Here is an 18,265-nt window from a genome sequence, read left to right as displayed (position 1 = left end):
TGTATGACACCACACTGTAGACATGCAGTCAGATTGCTGATTCTCCCAATCTTAAAAACAAACTGAACGTGTTAAAAATAGTAAATAGGTTTAATACGCTGAGGAGTTTAAAGAAAGTTGCTTTTTATAGTTCAGTACTTTGCAAAGATGGACCCAGGTGTTAGCTGAGTTAATTAGCAAAGAGATTATGCAGATCCTAATTTGAAAGGTTTTGTTTCCATCTTTGTTATATAATCACTTAGTGGTTGTACAGAGCTTTGACAACATAAAGCATTAGTAGAAGTGCCAAGTATTATGATTATTAAACAGTAAAATATTTCCCTCTTTCACCCGTATTATATTAATATTTATTACATTTTTCAACAATCCCCTGCTATCATTTGCCAGCTACTCAAATGATGCGATATTTTGAAGATGATTTTTCACCAAAAGAATTGTCCAGTGCTCTTGCCTAGACAGCATAAAACAAGAAACAGTCCTTTGTACTGCCATTTTAAAGACATTTTACAGGCGCTGCGAAATAGCAGGAAACTGAGAAGAGGTACAATATAGTGTCTTGCAATGATTTCCTCTACCTCCAGCTTCCACGGTGACAAAAGTTACCGTTCTCCGGAGATAAAAATAGAGCTTACAGTAAAACCAAGCCAATGTGATAAAGGCACAAATACCTTAAGCAATCATCATGCTTTTTTGAAAAACAGCTAGGACACCTTGATTGTTTTAATATATGGGCTAATTTCAGCTGGGCACCATCAGTGAGTGTGTGCAAATTTTAACCAAATTCAAATGAAGATACTTTAAATGTACGCAAAATGATCTTTAAAAATGCAAAGAAATCCTAGCCTCACTATACAACAGTGATCATACTTAACCTACACTGTATCTTGTAATCTAATCACAAGCTCTGACAATAATATTGTTCAATTTTTCAGTTGTGGTTTCAGCTTTATTCCCTGGTTATTTATCTGCAGTGGAAGATGCTAAAATATACTGTGTGTGTCAAGAGTGCTGATGCCAAGCATAGGATGCTGAAAATGCAACTAACAGGACAACGATCCAATGCATATGGTTTAAATATTTCTCTTTTAATACTGTACTAATGCAAAGATCTACATGCAAAATAAAATAAAATGATTCTACTTACAGCCAACCATCATCATGGCCACCGAAAAAATCTTCTCTCCATCTGTGGTTGGAGCTATGTTTCCAAATCCTATTGTTGTAAGGCTTGTCATGGTAAAGTAGAGAGAGGATATATACAACGAGTCTTTGCTGGGGCCTCCTTCCCACTGCCCTGAGCCGCTGATATTGTACCGATAGGGTGCCCCTATACTCAACGCCAACTGGTAGAGCCAGCTGTCTGTCTTGATTGTATTAGTGACTTCATCTATAACTTCATAGTCCCCAATGCTGTACCATATACAGGCTAGCCAGTGGGCCACTAGTCCAAAGACACAGACCAACAGCACTAGTACTGCAGCACCATATTCCAGATAATGGTCCAATTTCCTGGCAACACGACCAAGGCGTAGAAGTCGCACCACTTTTAAGGAACTGAAAAGGCTGCTGATCCCCTAGAAAAGAATAAGTTCCATTACACCATCAGAAATACACTACTGAGTAAAACAGCATGTAACATAGCCACTCCCACATTTGCCCTGAGTAACCCTTCCATAAATATTTTTCTTTAATGTTCTAGAAAATATAAGATTGTAAACTCACAAAAACCTCAGTCGGCTAGGTCAAGTTCAGTGCATACTAGACAAGCCAATGAGCTAGGTCACATCAGGTCTCTTATGAGTACTGAAATAGCATTAGGGAGTCCAAGAGCAAATAAGAAACACCAGGTGTGTTTAATATAAGTGGCTAAGGGCCCACTCCTCTACCATTTTAAAGTCAATGGGAGGTTTAGCATAGATTTCAGTGGGAACAGGTCCAAATTTAAGTACACAATTGAGAAGGCGGCTTCTCTAAGTTTATCGAAGAATTGCACCCCCTGCAGGACAGTAAATAGGAACAGGACAGTAAATATCCTGTAGCCAGTGCCATATACTTCAGAGGAAGGTGCAAGAAAACTTGTAAAGGACAGCCATGGAATAACCTGCACACAGGGGAAACTTCTACTATACCACCCATCAGTGAGTGGCTGGCCAACATCCTGAAACAAGAGGGATTACATCCCTTATTATCTGTAGTCGCTTCCAATGTAACGTGGATGTCCTCATTACCCATATAAACAGCTCACTAATTCTGAGGGTGGGATACTTACCTAATCACTGACAGCCAATTGCTCTGTTAAGTGGGTATCATATACACTAAGAGCCACTAGTCAGAAATGTACACAAAAGATAATTTAGTTGCTGGTCAACAGACAGCGTAGGTATTTCTGTAAAGTAATTTTTTATTTTATTTTATTTTTTTACCCAAGAAAAGCACAAACAAATGGAAGCAGAAATACTTAGGAAACAGAAGCACAGAGAAATGGTTAAAAAGTAATGGAAACATTTGGGAAGGCGCAGAAAGGGTGTATATCCCCCTGAACGCAAGTATCATTCACAATGGTTTTAATGGAAGTTATACATGCAGAATCGAGGAAAAATAAAGCTCTCAATTTATTGTAATCCCATAATAGAACTAACTTTTGCATTAAATTAATTAGTGATTCAAAATAGAAGCCGTACAAAGGAAGATTTCTAATATAAAATACTACAAAGTCACAGACATTTAATTTAAAACAGAAATTAAGACACAGAATGCAATGAGGCAAACATTCTAAGTTCCTGTGCCGAGATTAAATTGCACTTTTCTACGGATCATTATTGAATTAGTCTAGTCAAAACATTAGCTAATTACATTATCAAACTGTAAAATACTGGAATTCCTGTAGTTAATATTAGCATAAAAAAAAAAACACCTTATTCCCCTTATGCATCTGTGTCTCCTATCACAGACTGTATTTGAAGGGTAACCTACAACTGATATTTCTAGATTCAACACATTAGACAACAGTCTTGTTTTTTAAATCCAGTATGTTTTCCAAATTCAGTCATTTTGTTTCAGATCCCCAAATCCTTAAATTGAAGATCTGTGACTGCATTGCAGTGCATACAGTGACTGATACTAAGAAAGGAAGTGGAATTTTCTAATTTTGATTCTGCATTTAAGTTCTCTCACTTTTACACAAGGTATTCTTAATCTGATTTCCAACTGAGCAGATGCCTGTTCATTTTCTCTAATACATGGTCATTGGTAGAGCCCTGAAAATCTGAGGATATCCACTTTATATCCGCGAACCATGTTTGTGGATCTAATGTGAATACAAACTTTGTATCCACACAGGGCTCTAGTCCCATTGGGCCATGGCATATTGTGACCCTCATGTAAAAACCACTGAAGTAAATGGAAAAGATTCCCACTGACTTCACTGAGTCTACTACAGTCTAGGAGACTCACAAAGCAAAAGCCCCAATACACATATTTTTTAAAAAGGAGAGTATACTACATTGCACCAAATTCATCCGCGGCATCACTCCACCAAAGTCAGCACTTTACAAATTATAGGCCTGATCCTGAAAAGTTCTAAAAACCTTCTGTGACATCAACGGGGAAAAAAGAAGAGAATAGGAGAAAGTCCCTGCAGGATAGGGCCCTGCAGTGGGGACACCATTTGCCTGGCTCCCTCGTGTGGCCAGAGGTGTTTCCATGGCACCCTGTCTGCCCCCTCTCTTTGGGGCCCCTTAGAAGTGCCATATAGCTCTCAGGGGAGGGCTGATGGTAACCCTGAGAAAATGAGTCAGTAGCCCAAAGTAATTCAAGGTAGTCCTCAGTATCCCAAACACAAAATCTGTCATAGCAACCCCATCTCCAAAGCTCCTGCTAACTACTGAGCCTTTATTCTGTCCAGCAGAAGCCAAGCCTGCCAGCTCTGCCTTCCTTCCGCACACACAATGTTCTGAGAGGGAAAGCAGCATGTATACGCCTCGCCTTCTGACGGCTCCTCCTGATTGGTCGGGAGAGGAGCCCTGCCCCAGCCTGCAGTATAGGGCTCTTGATCCCAGGACCTTAAACTAACAGTCTTCTCATCCCACTGCTAACTGCCCGAAATCACTTCCTCTCTTCCTCTTTCAGCCAGTTTCCGAGCCTGGGCTCACACCAATATCCCTGGGATGGGGGTCTTCTGCCCACACCTTCATCCCGCTTAGGTTTAAAGGGCCAGTACGCCCCATTACAGGCCCCAATACCTCTGTCAAGTAGGTATGTATTATTCCCCTTTTACATATGGAGAGACTGAACCAGAGATTCAGTCCACTGTCAGGCTTGGATTAAAACTCAGGAGTTTCTTTTTATTATTATTTATTATCAGTATTACTGTAGTTTCCAGGACCCCTAGTCATTAACCTGAATCCCACTGTGCAAGCTGCGGTACAAACAAAGGAATAGTCCCTGCCCCAAAGACCTCCTTGGGTGTGGTGTTCTATCCCATCAAGTGGCACCGAGACCACTTAGAGAGAAAGTTAAATGAGTCTGCTCTACAGCCTTAGCTTTGGCTTTTAGCTCATACGTTAGAGGCTCATGCACTAAGCTCCAGAGGTCCCCAGTTCAGTCCTGCCCGCCAACAACTAGAATCTGTTGGCATTACACCTACAGCCTGACTCATCCTCCTATGTTCACACTCAATATTTTCTCTTTCTAAGTTGTAAAGATAGGTTAGTACCAGTACCATTAACCTCAAAAACAACATTTAACTCCAAGTCTCAGAGAAAGTCTGTGTTGGAAATTACACCCTCTCCCAAACATACATAATGAATACCTTTTATTTTGCATCACTGACCCAGGAGCTATTTATCATACCATAAAACAAAGGGGAACACTCAATTGTAACTGCTATTGCTATATGCCTTATCTGAAATAGCACTACTGTGAAACTTGTTCAAAAAGCCTGCTAGTCTCCAAGCCAATTTAATTGGATCAATTGTTTTAAAGCCAGTAAAAAGAAATTTACAGTCTGCTTAAACTAAGAAGAAGGTCAGCAATTTAAAAAAAATCTTTTCCACAAAGCACTGTACCAAGGCCCCAGTTCAGTGAAGCACTTAAGCACATACTTGACTTCAAGCATATGAGTTTTCCTGTTGAAATCAGTGGGACGACTGAGGTGTTTAAGTACGAGGCTGCGCCTGAATGGGTACCTTTGGTGCTTCCTCCGACACAAAATATCTCCCGAGGATAATGGTGTAACTGATAGATTGTTCACCCAGGGCTTCGCCAAAGATTCAATAGAGGTAGAATTAATTAGGGCAACTGCATTTTAGTGTCAAATTCATGCCGGAAAGAATGTAGGTTAACACGGGCTGTTGTGTTTTTAATCCAACAACTTGCAATTTGTCTTTGTGTTCATTCTCCCTTCAGGGGGCAGGCTGTATTTACATATTATATTATGAGAACTTATGGATCATGTTAAAAAAAATCTATTTTGGAAATCCACCACTATTTTAAAAGGGGTGTGCTAGTTTGGCCCCAGCACCCTCAAGAACTGTGGGAGTGGAAAGGGGATTTAGAGCAATCTGAGTGGCACAGCTATGGATCTAGTCCAATTTTCTCATAATATTCTTCAGATCTTGTAAAATACATCCTTGACACTGAAGATCCAGCCTCCCAGGAGGATAATTTGTCATTACATTAACATATCTGGGCAGAAAGTCAATTGAGTCATATGCTTGCAATATCTCATAGACTACATGTTCTCTACTTGAGGACATCAGATTGTATTATGAGCATGAACACAATTCAAAACCACATCTCATGAAATGAAAGGGTTGTGGACAGGGTTTTAAATTATGGCACAATGAGACCAGGCCATTTTCTCATCTCACAGTTTGTTTGGTCTTCAGAATTTTCCTAATTGAAAAACTGTTTACGCAGAAAAGCCATTTCATTTGTACAGATTTGGAAGTATTAAATCCAAAAATAATATTCAAAATCCATTTATGATTTTCTTGTTTTAAAAAGTTCAGGGAATGATCTAAAGTCCAATGAAGTCAATGGAAAAACTCCCCTTGACGTCAGCAGCCACAGAATCAGAAAATAAAAGAAAATAAAAATTATCAAATGGTACTTATTGTGACAAAGCCAGACATTTACAGGGGGGAAAAAGCAAACTATGATAAAGTTTAATAGCCTCTGTACTGCATAGGCTGTTCTCGACTGCACAGAGATTTGTGTTTACTCCAGTTCATCTAAACTCACATTTTAGAAAAGATACAGTGGCTATAAATGGGAAAATCCTCCCACTATTCTCACTTGAAATTATTGTGATGTTCTCCCTCTCCTGAAGCTCAGAATTTGGCCAACTGTTGCTCCATCCACAATTTTATTTCTTTAGTTAATATTGAATCCTCAACTTCCTTGACCCTTTTCTGTGGTTTTAAGTCCTTGTGTGCTATGCAGACTTGGCTGGTTGACAAACTACTTCTGACAATGGAAAGAGATCACATGTGCTTGCCAATTCTTTTAAATCTATCAAACAAATGTGTTAGTTTCTAAGGTGCCACAAGTACTCCTGTTCTTTTTGCGGATACAGACTAACACGGCTGCTACTCTGAAACCTGCCAAATCTATCTGCAATGTTGGTAATGTTGACCACAAGGAACCAGGGACAGTCTTAAAGACCTACACAGGGACATGTATAGCTGAGTGGCACAGTTCATTTCTTCTGGAGAGAACACAGCCAGTAAGATTGGGCATTTGCTCTTCTGATCCATGAGCTCTTGCAATAAGTCCAACAAGTTTCTCATCTAGCATCCTTCCTATTAAATAGGCACATGAAGGCATTGGGGATATAGTGGGGCTGGCTGTGATATCTTCTGTATATTCAGATGGTAGCAGTTTTCATAGACTCATAGACTCATAGGTCAGAAGGGACCAATATGATCATCTAGTCTGACCTCCTGCACAAGGCAGGCCACAAAACCCTACCCATACACATTTATAACAACCCCTAACCCATGACTGAGTTATTGAAATTCTCAAAATTGTGATTTGAAGACCTCAAGCTGCAGAGAATCCACCAGCAAGCGACCCATGCCCCACGCTGCAGAGGAAGGCGAAAACCTCCAGGGCCTCTGCCAATCCGCCTGGAGGAAAATTCCTTCCCGACCCCAAATATGGCGATCAGCTAAATCCTGAGCATGTGGGCAAGACTCACCAGCCAGCACCCAGAAAGAATTCTGAAGTAACTCAGTTCCCATCCCATCCAACATCCCCTCACAGACCATTGAGCAGACTATATTGCTGATAATCCAAGATCAATTGCCCAAATTAAACTATCCCATCATAACACCCCTCCATATATTATCAAGCTTAGTCTTAAAGCCAGATAAGTCTTTTGCCCCACTACTTCCTCGAGGCTGTTCAGAACTTCACTCCCCTATGGTTAGAAACCTTCGTCTAATTTCAAGTCTAAACTTCCTAATATCCAGTTTGTACCCATTCCGTCCTCGTGCCTACATTCAGTACTAAACTTAAATAATTCTCTCCCTCCCTAACGTAATCCCCCTGATATATTTATATAGAGCAAGCATATCCCCCCGGAGCCTTCTTTTGGCCGGGCTAACAAGCCAAGCTCTTTGAGTGCTCCTTTCATAAAGCAGATTTTCCATTCCTGATCATCCTAGTAGCCCGCTCTGAACCTGTTCCAGTTTGAATTCATCCTTCTTAAACATGGGAACCAAGAACTGCACACAATATTCCAGGTGGGGTCTCACCATGCGTAATAGGCACTAACACCTCCTTATCTTGCTGGAAATACCTCGCCTGATGCATCTAAAAACCGCATGTGCTTTTTAACAGCCATGTCACATTGACGGCTCATAGTCATCCTGCTATCAACCAATACCCCAAGGTCTTCTCCTCCTCCGTGCTTCAACTGATGCGTCCCCAACGTATATCTAAAATTCTTATATTAATCCTAAGTGCATGACCTTGCACTTTCACTATATATTTCATCCTATTACTATTACTCCAGTTTACAAGGTGTCCAGATCTTCCTGAATAGTATCCCGGTCCTCCATGTTAGCAATACCCCCCAGCTTTGTGTCATCCGCAACTTTATAGTACAGTGCCGCTCTTGTGCAGGTCAGATAAAAGTAAAATAAGATCGGTCCAAACGATCCTTGAGGACTCCACTAGTAACCTCCTTCCAGCCTGACAGTTCACCCTTCAGTACGACCCGCTGGAGTCTCCCTTAACCAGTTCCTTAATCCACCTTACAACTTTCATATTCATCCCCATCTTTTCCAATTAACTAACATTCCCCATGCGCGAACCGTGTCAAACGCCTTACTGAAATCGAGGTAAATTAGATCTACCGCATTTCCTTTGTCTAAGTAATCGTACACTTCTACAAGAAGGAGATCAGGTGGTTTGGGCACGATCTACCTTTAGTAATCCATGTTGCAAATTCGCCCAATTACCATGATCCTCAATGTCCTTAACTACTTTCCTTAAAATTTTTTCCAGACCTTACACACTAACAGACGTCAAGCTAACAGCCTATAATACCTGGATCACTTTATTCCCTTTCTTAAAAATAGGAACTACGTTAGCATTCATCCAGTCGTACGGTACAACCCCGAGTTTACCGATTGCTAAAAATCCTGCTAACGGCTCGCAATTTCACACGCCAGTTCCTTTATATCCTCGGATGGAGATTGTCCGGCCCTCCAATTTTGTCCCATTAAAGCGTTCAAGTTTTGGCCTCTACTCAGATTCAGTAATATCCACCTCCACTATCCACATTCCCGTTTATCATCCCTCCATCATCCCTAAACTCTCACTAGTCTTATAAAGACGAGCAAAGTACTTATTTAGATATTGGGCATGCTAGGCTTATCCTTAACCTCCGTTCCATCCACAGGTATAGCGGCCCACTTCTTCTTCTTTGTTTTCTTCTTATTTATGTGGCTGTAGAACCTTTTACTATTGGTTTTGATTCCTTGCAAGGATCCAGTTCTACTGGCTTTTAGCCTTCCTCACTTTACCTACATGTTCGACCTCACTAAGGTAGCCCCCCTGCTAAATCCCGCCTTTCTTCCACTCCCTGTAAACTTTCTGCTTTTTCCTAATCCCCTCTCTGAGATGCTTGCTCATCCACTTGGCCTACAACTCCTGCCACATGGTTTTTTCCCCTTCTTGGGATGCAGGCTCCGACATTCCGCAGCTCGACTTAAAGTAATTCCAGCCCTCCGCATTTAAATCCACAAGTTCCTCCATCCAATCCATTTCCCTAACTAATTCCTTAACTCTTTAAAATTAGCCCTCGAAAGTCGAAAACCCTAATCCCAGATCTACGTTGTTTATCCTTCCATCTAATTTGAAATGAATTCAGCTCATGATCACTCGAACCAAGGTTTCCCTACACCATTTCTTCTACGAGGTCCTCACTGCTCCCAAAACCAAATCTAAAATGGCATCCCCTCTCGTAGGTACTTCAACTACTTGATGAAGAAATCCATCCGCTATCACATCCAGAAAAATCTGACCCCTATTATTCTTGCAAGCACTCGTCCTCCAGTCTATATCCGGGAAGTAGAAATCTCCCATAATCACACATTTCCCCTTTGTGTTTACTTTTCCTTCTGCACTTAGCTAGAAGAGCATTTTCAATGAAGGGTCCTTTACTCACTATTCGTTAAACAAAGCCCACGTTTGTTGACTTTGGTATATTGCAAAGTCTGTTTTGTCAAACTTTCTTGAAATGGCACATTGAACAAGGAGACTCAGTTTAGAGGGTTGACTGACTGAGTATTTATCTTGTTGAATTATAGACTGGACTGGTATTAATGTTGCATGACACTATTATTAAGGTTGTCCGACACTTCCTATTATAAGATCCTGATTTCAGTTGCTTATAACGTTGCCAAACTTTAACCAATTAGGCTAAAATTTTCCATTGGGGGTGTCTATCTCATTCTGAGAATGAGGTTAGAGGAAAATACATTGTTTTGCCCATGTTAAAAAAATCTTGGTAATTTTTTCTTTTAAAAGCTCTTGTGCTCCTGTGCTTTGGAGAAGGATTTGACATTTGGTGGGGGAGGACTTCTGTGTCAGATGTGCCTTTTCTTTTCCCAGTGAAAATCCACCTAAATTTAGTGAAGTTTAAGACATAGAGAAATCGTAGCTTGCACATGCTCACCAGAGTCTTCTTAGATTTTAGCAGCAAGATTCCCCAAAGATTCAATGCACACTGGGCATGCTCCAGCCAGGAGCTGAACTTGACTTTCCTCTGCAGCTGTAGCTCTGGGCTGCTACAGGATGTGCTGGGTCAGGATGCCTGAAATGGAGGCTCCCAGTGCTCTCAGTTCAGATGCTTCCCCGGATAGGTCCAGGCAGCATAGAGCAGCAAGGAATCTACCTGATTTAAACACAGAGGAGCCAAGGACCAGACCTGCAGAGGAGGTGGGGGGACCAGACTGGGACAAGAAACCTAAGGGGTGAGGAATAGGACTGGAGGGTTGCACAGTTGGGGTGAAGAGGGAAACTGGACCTGAGAGTTGGGGTGGGGAAGGAGACTGGGGCTGGGTGCCAAGGATGGAAATGGGAGGGTGGGGGCCTGGAAGACTGTAGGTGGGAGGAAACTGAGATTGGATGAAAACAGGGAGACGACTCAGACTGGATGCATAAAGAGACTGGGACTCGGAGTGAGGGGGAACACTGATATTGGATGAGGATCCTGGGGAATGAGATTGGGACTGAGAGCCAGAAGGTCAGGGAACATGGGCAGGGATAGTGGGAGAAGTGGAGCTGAGGTAAGGGAGATTGACAAATCAGATGAAGACATGTGGGGAACTGGAACTGGCTGATGAAGGAAACTGAGAACAAGGACCTGGGGGTGGAAGTTGGAATGGCTGGGCACGGAGACTGGGACTGAGACAGGGAGCTCAGAGGGGTGACACTAGGCCTTGCTAGGCAAGAAGACTGGGACCAGGATGAGAAGCCTGAGAAATGGAGACTGCGATCGACTAGGGGAGAGGATTAGGACTCATGTCCCATTCACTATACACGCAGCTTCTGCAACAAACGAAGCCAATGTCCTATAGGTAAGTCTCTTTCACCACATAATCCTGATTCATCCCCAGAACAGGTCCATTCTGTGCCTAAATGAGGTAGGGGTCCTGTGGAAAAAATAGTATGTAATCATGTGATTAAAAACTATTATAATTCATACACAAAATGAACTGATTTGAAGCAAGGGGAACCTTAATTCTGGCATTTCCTAACTTTTGAGTACTTGATTTTGCAACCTTAACAATGTTCCCTGAACACAGTTCTTTGTGTTTATAATATATAATGTGCGTACACACACGCACATCACACAGAGAGAGAGCTATGCACAGGAAATAAGCACCCAGGAGAGGGCTTTCAGAAGCATTCAATGTTAGCCAAACTCTGCTCCCATTCACTTTACATTTTTTTGGCCAAAACTGAGGACTGTTAAAAATCCCATTCTTAGAGTCTTAGGGATAGCAATACTTTTATAAAATTGATATAAAAAACATAATACCCTGCAATTATTTTTTATTCACAGCCATGAAGTATCACAAAACAATCCCCTTTAAGCAACTATGTAAATTTGTTTGATTTTAAAATGTCATCAGCCCAGTTCTGCTACCATTTATACAAGTTTTAGTGTGACTTAAGTCAATGGAATCTGAATGGGGCACATCTTATTCTGAAAAGAAAATATTTTACAGAATAACATCTCTTGGTTACCTTACAATGATAACCTAGCATATCTTTCCTAAGGTTTGGAAATCTCCTTCAAGCATAGCATTGTAAAATCTAGGCAGAGTCTTCCTTTAGCTAACACTAACAGGATGTTGGACCCTTATGTGCACTGAATTGGTAAATTGCTCTGTAACTTTTTAATATTACAGGATGATTTTTTCCTTCAGATACATTTCAATTTCTAAATATGATTTAGTTTGATCTTGTTGTTTATTAAACTCTGGGCACATATACAAAAAAAGATAAATCATACAAGTTAATAACAACGTCTGACACTTGAACTCCAGATTTGAAAACCCACAAATCTGGGGCTCCAAGGAAACATTTATTGACCCCTGTCCCAAAAACCCCTGTCCCAGAAAAAAGGTGGGGAGAAAAGAAATGCTTTGTAGTAGGTCCAGAAGGTCAATAAATTCAGGCCCTGACAAACCTATAGGGGAGGCAAGCACCAGGGTTCAGAACTTTTCCATAAAATGAGGTCCCAGTTAAACAAGGGTCCTGCTAATTCAAATACCTCAGCTGCTCTTAACTCTCACTATCATGACCAGAGGACCTTGTCTTTGAGATACTGTGACTTCCTCCAACATCAGTGACTTCTGCAGCAGCCAATATGGCTGACCCCAGGGCCACCCAAGCAGCAGACACTAGTGGCCCTGGGGACAGCCACACCAGCTGCTGTTGGAGTGGCTTTGCAGCCAGCCACTCAGGTGGCCCCTCAGCCAGCTGCACCAGTCGCTTCCCCAAGGATCACCCAAGCACTGACCGATCCGGCTGGCCATGGGAACCGCCCAGCAGCAGTCCTGAGGCGACCGGAGGAGCAGCTGGCCCCCTGGGGCTTTCACCCGCACACACAGCAGTGGCCAGAGTGGCAGCAGGATCCCCAAGGCTTCCCCCTTCCCGCAGCTGGTGCCACAGGCTCCCCTGTTCCTCAACCCACAGCCCAGCCCAAGATTCAATCAGGGGTATTTGTACGGTGTAAGTCAGGCCTGCACAACATGCGGCCCGCAGAGGCTCACTGTGCGGCCTGTGGAGGGATTCTAAATCCCGTGCACACGGTGCTCTGCAGGCAGCCCAGAGCCCTTTGAATCCCGGCCACATCTGAGATTTAAAGGGCTCAGGGCTCCCCATGGCTGCGGGCAGCCCAGAGCCCTTTGAATCCTGGCCGCGGCTCCAGCGGCTAGGCTGGGGCTGGGATTTAAAGGGCTCGGGCTCCCCTCAGCGGCAGGAGCTCTGGGCCCTTTAAATCTCTGCCCCAGCCCTACAAAGCTGCGGGTTCCCCCAGCCACCGGAGCTCCGGGCCCTTTAATTTGCCCCTAAGGGCTCCCAGCCACCTCTTCAGCTGGGAGCCCCTGGTTGATTTAAAATCAAGTATCACCTCTCCATCCCCAACCTTCCTTTTTGGCCCACAGCTGTTTTGGTGGGGCGGCGCTGGGGAAAGAGGGCTTGTTTCTGCAGGGCTGGGCCATAATGCAGGTCCACACTACACTCCTTGGTTTGGTGGTGCATGTCCGCACCAGGAGCACTTCCACTGACCGAAGAGGGGCAGTGTGGGGAGCTGAGAGCCTGATCTCTTAGCTCCACTGGCAGCTCCCTGCCAAGAGCTTGTCTGCCCCAGAGGGCTGCCCCCCCACCCCGCCCCACTACCACCCGAGGCTTCTTGCCTCCCCTCGGGAGTCTTGCCTGCCCAGCTGGGTCCAAAACTGCCCCAGCTTCTTTCTTCAGGTTGGAGCTAGGCACAAGGTTCAGCCACTCAGTTCTCCAGGGGGGGCTTTCTTGTCAATGTCACAGCTCCTGCCCTTAGCATGTATTTAAAAAAAGTAAGGATCATGTCAAATTACAATGACATCTTCCTTGAAAACAAGGAATATTTTTCTATTTAGCCATTCAGTTGTTTTTTTCCTATGCTGTCTTTGGACTCCATTCTGCGTTTAAGATCTTTATGCTCCAAATATTGTAAAGTGTTCTATTCCCTCCACTTCCTTTTGCATGAAGTAGTTTGAATATTACAGATTTGTGCCACTGCAGTCAGTGTTATTTAGGGCTGCATCTGAAAAGATTCCTTCACTTGCCTTGTTTTCTTCCTAAACCCTCTCCTCCTTTTGCCAGAGAGACAAGCAGGCAGGACTCAATGCTTCCCTTGAAAGTATTCCACATGGAATTAGACCAATTAGACTCTGTGTTAGTTAGTGTATGTCTTACTAAAGATATGAATTAAAATGACTTTTGTCCCACATCTGTTTCCCAGTAATGTATGAAATACATTTAAAAAAAAAAAAGAAAAAGCCAGATGAAAACCGTAATTAAAATTCAATATCCTGTAGTTTAAACCATTGGCTAGAAAACTCAAATAGAATCTGGCTCTACGGACAAATATATTGGAACAAATTCATTCCTGGTGTAATTCAGAAAACTTCACTGGACTTGCATTAGGAAGGAGTTTGATCCATTATAGCTGTTTGGTATGCTTATGCAAGACTACATTTATTCTTGGCCATGCTAAGCAAGCCATTGCATTTATTACATTATATACTTTTCTGCATAGCACAGAGGGAATGTGGTATTCTTCATATTTAATGACTTTCGGACTGCATAGAAATGAGAAATTCCCAAGGCTTGGTCTGATCACTTCTGTCATTGTGTTACTCAGAGTTTTCAGCACAGTTTAACACTTAGCTTCACTGCTGATTCAATCTTGGGTGGGGTTTCTGTCAGCCACTTGGAGAAAAACAAAAGTAGCTAACATTAGAGCTCATCTATATCGCCCACAGACACGGCGGCGCCAACGTCCCCCGCATGGGAGACCTCTGTGACATCGCGGTCATCACGCACGCCTTCCGCCTCCTGACGTGCCCGGACACCACGGTTAAGAGCGTCGCGGCGACCGCCCTGCACGCTACCACCGAGCACCGAATCGGCAGGCCTCCCTCCGGCCAGGACGTAGCCACCTTCCTGAGCGGTTCCCTGGACGGCGAATTCGGCCGAGACAGGTGGGACACCGCCTCGCTGTGGTCCCGCGCCCGCAACGCCACGCGCCGACTAGGGAAGCGACTGGGCTGCCGCTGGGTCTGGAGCGAGGAGCGACAGGAGCTGGGAGTTCTGGTGCCGCAGATCGGGACGGAGGGCAGCATCACCGTCAGCCCCGGAGCCAGAGGCGTGCTGGAGAGGTCCCTGAAGGCCGCCGTCCACGCGCTCTACGTGGACACCCTGAGGAAAAAACCCGACCAGGGCAAGGCCTTCGAGGTGACCAGCAAGTGGGACTCCAGCAACCACTTCCTCCCCGCGGGCAGCTTCACCCGCTTCGCCGACTGGCGCTTCATACACCGCGCCCGGCTGAACTGCGTCCCGCTCAACGGAGCCGTCCGCCACGGGAACCGGGACAAGCGCTGCAGGAAGTGCGGGTACACCCTGGAGACCCTGCCCCACGTCCTGTGCAGCTGCAAACCCCACGCCAGAGCCTGGCAGCTGCGCCACAACGCCGTCCAGGACCGCCTAGCGAAGGCCATCGCCCCACACCTCGGTGAGATCGCGGTCAACCGCACCATCCCCGGCACCGACAGCCCGCTGCGGCCAGACATCGTCGTCACGGACGAGGAGCGGAAAAAGATCATCCTCGTCGACGTGACCATCCCGTTCGAGAACAGGACCCCGGCGTTCCGCGAAGCCCGAGCCCGCAAACTCGAGAAATACGCCCCCTTGACTGACACCCTGCGGGCGAAGGGCTACGAGGTCTACACCGACGCTCTGATCGTCGGGGCGCTGGGCGCCTGGGACCCCTGGAACGAACGTGTGCTCAGGGCCTGTGGGGTGGGCCGTCGCTATGCGCGACTCATGAGACGCCTGATGGTCTCGGACACTATCCGGTGGTCTAGAGACATTTACATCGAACACATCACCGGCCACCGCCAATACCAGGAGTGAGCCGATGTGGCTCCACGCACCCACGGGGGGGAGGGGGAAACCCTTACAACCCCCCTACCAAACCATATCCCCTGAGTCCTGAACTTACCAATCTGGATCCCACCACGTGAGGGTCACCCTGTCCCCATTACCCGGCCCGCTTACTCATACCCATGACTGTGTGTAGCCCACTCTATGAGCGATGTACCCTCACTGCCCCCCTACTATATCTTGACCCCAACCACCGTACACCCCGCATTGGGGACATTACAGGCTGTGCGTACTATATGCTGAACCGTAACCAGTTGCCAGCGTCCCCCCATGCTCTGTATGTTTCCCCCGATGACCAACGACTGACACATCAAACCCTTTGTATCACCTTTCTTTAATATTTTCTAATAAACATTTAGTACCAGTGCTACTTTCTTATTAAGTATGTCAATTCATCTTGCTAGCACATTGAAATCAGGTCTCATAAACCCTTCATTTAAGTACTTTAGGAAAGGTAATACTTTTGGTAAGTTATTGTAAATGGTATTACTGCTGAACTAATTGAATCAGCTTTCAATTTATAACAATTGCTATTTTGTCTAGTAAAATGAATGCATGGAGGTTTCTGTGACTATTATAACAGATCAAAACTGGTACTAAAAATGATATTACGCTATTAAAATTTCTCTGTCTCAGTGTGATATGTACAGATTTGTGTATTTCATCTAGTCTGACTTGCAAAGAATTTCATCATGACTAAAGCATATCGTCTAGAAAAGAATCCAGTTTTCATGGGAAGAATTTAAAAGATGGAGAATCCACTACAACTCTTGGTAGTTTGTTCCAATCAGCAATCACCCTGCCTGTTAAAAATGTTTGCCTTACCGTAGAACCTCAGAGTTATGAACACCTCAGGAACGGAGGTTGTTCGTTACTCTGAAATGTTTGTAACTATGAACAAAATGTTGTGGTGGTTCTTTCAAACGTTTACAACTGAACACTGACTTAATACAGCTTTGAAACTTTACTATGCAGAAAAAATGCTGCTTTCCCTTTATTTTTTCAGTAGTTTATATTTAATACAGTACTGTATTGTATTTGCTTTTTTTTTTTTCTTTTTGATCTCTGCTGCTGCCTCATTAAGTACTTCCAGTTCCAAATGAGGTGTGTGATTGACTGGTCAGTTCATAACTCTGAGGTTCTACTGTATTTCCAATTTGAATATGTCTCGCTTCAACTTCCAGCTGTGGGTTCTTGAAGATTAATATTAGGTGCAGAGGAATGTGCCTAAAACAAACCCATGCATTTGAAAACCCAGGCTGCTATCCAGTTCTACCACCACACAAATCCATCTCCATATCAATACTTCCTACCTCATTCTTTACAGTACCAGCTGTGTTATTCCCAGCCCATCGCTCTGGCAGAGATGGGCTAAAACTTCCACTTTTTGCTTCATTACTAACCAGAAGCCTCCTTAATTTAAACCAAAATTCACAGCAACATTAAGAGCACCAATCATTTACTAAACCTATGAAATGTATGCATGAAGGATCCAGCCCTATTTAAACTGCTGTGAAAACAATTTGAAGGAGTGTCTTCCACCTTCCAAAGAACTAATTTTTGGATGATTCTATTCTACATGAGTTCTTACAATGCACTCATCACCCTAGTATCTAAGCACTAGTACCCAAGACTCCTCAATCCTAGGACATTTAGGGAATCCAGATTTACTAACAGGGTGATGATAGCCTGGGCAATTCACACTAACTGACTGTGGGTCTTTGTCCTTCTCTAGTACCTGTACCATGTATAATAGTTGTGCCTCCAAGCCAATAGCTTCGGTGGAAGCTGATGTTTAGGTTTTTAGATCCAGAAGTCCCTGGTTCAATCCCCGCAGATAATGCAACTCAGGGAATTGTTACACCTGATTGAAAATTGAGACAGCACCTGTCTTAACTACAGCTGTTAAGTGCTGTGTAGCTCCATAATATAACGAAAGTCCCTTGGGCTAAGTGTTTCTTGGGAAAAAAACAAAAATCCAGAGTGTTGGCACAAATTTGTGATACAAGACATCTGTGTTTCTGGGCAAACTGTGGACGTAGTGGATGATTTCATCTATTTAAGCAGTAAACTGTCATCAAACAAGTCCAGCCATCCAGACATTCTAAGGAGCGTTGGTCTAGCACTTTCACCCAAGAAGGACCTGCACAGGGTCTGAAGCCCAAAGAAGGAGAAACTATAGGCAAAAGTAAGGATTTATCAAACCTGCTCATTTCCAATCCTTAAATACAGATCTGAAAGATGGACATTGCTTAAACAACACATCAGGAGGCTGGAGGTATTTCATATGCATTGCCAGCGGTGACAGTTAGATATAAGATGGTTATAGGGATGTATCATTGAGAAGCGCCCATGAGAGGACTGAAGTCATCATTGGCCGCCTCTAGCTGGCCCTTTTGGATCATGTCACCCTGTCATAAGTAGATAGGTAAGGGTTAATTTTCTTTTACCTGTAAAGGGTGAACAAAGGGGGAACCAAACACCTGACCAGAGGACCAATCAGAGACCTGGATTTTTTTTAAAGTCTGGGAGGGAA

At 43.9% G+C, this 18,265-nt stretch overlaps 1 protein-coding gene across 1 annotated transcript in view; it reads right to left on the bottom strand.

Annotated features, from left to right (window-relative positions):
* Positions 1-18,265, bottom strand: part of KCNH5 (potassium voltage-gated channel subfamily H member 5) — a 240,538-nt gene that overhangs the window by 160,710 nt on the left and 61,563 nt on the right. Inside the window, exon 7 of the mRNA XM_032789186.1 lies at positions 1,145-1,574. Coding sequence (XP_032645077.1) covers positions 1,145-1,574 — 430 coding nt within the window. The remainder of the gene's footprint in view (positions 1-1,144; positions 1,575-18,265) is intronic.

This window comes from Chelonoidis abingdonii, chromosome 4, assembly GCF_003597395.2.
Source record: "Chelonoidis abingdonii isolate Lonesome George chromosome 4, CheloAbing_2.0, whole genome shotgun sequence".
NCBI classification, from domain to species: domain Eukaryota; kingdom Metazoa; phylum Chordata; order Testudines; family Testudinidae; genus Chelonoidis; species Chelonoidis abingdonii.
Note: the sequence above shows the minus strand (reverse complement) of the source record. Positions and strands in the feature narration are given on the sequence as shown.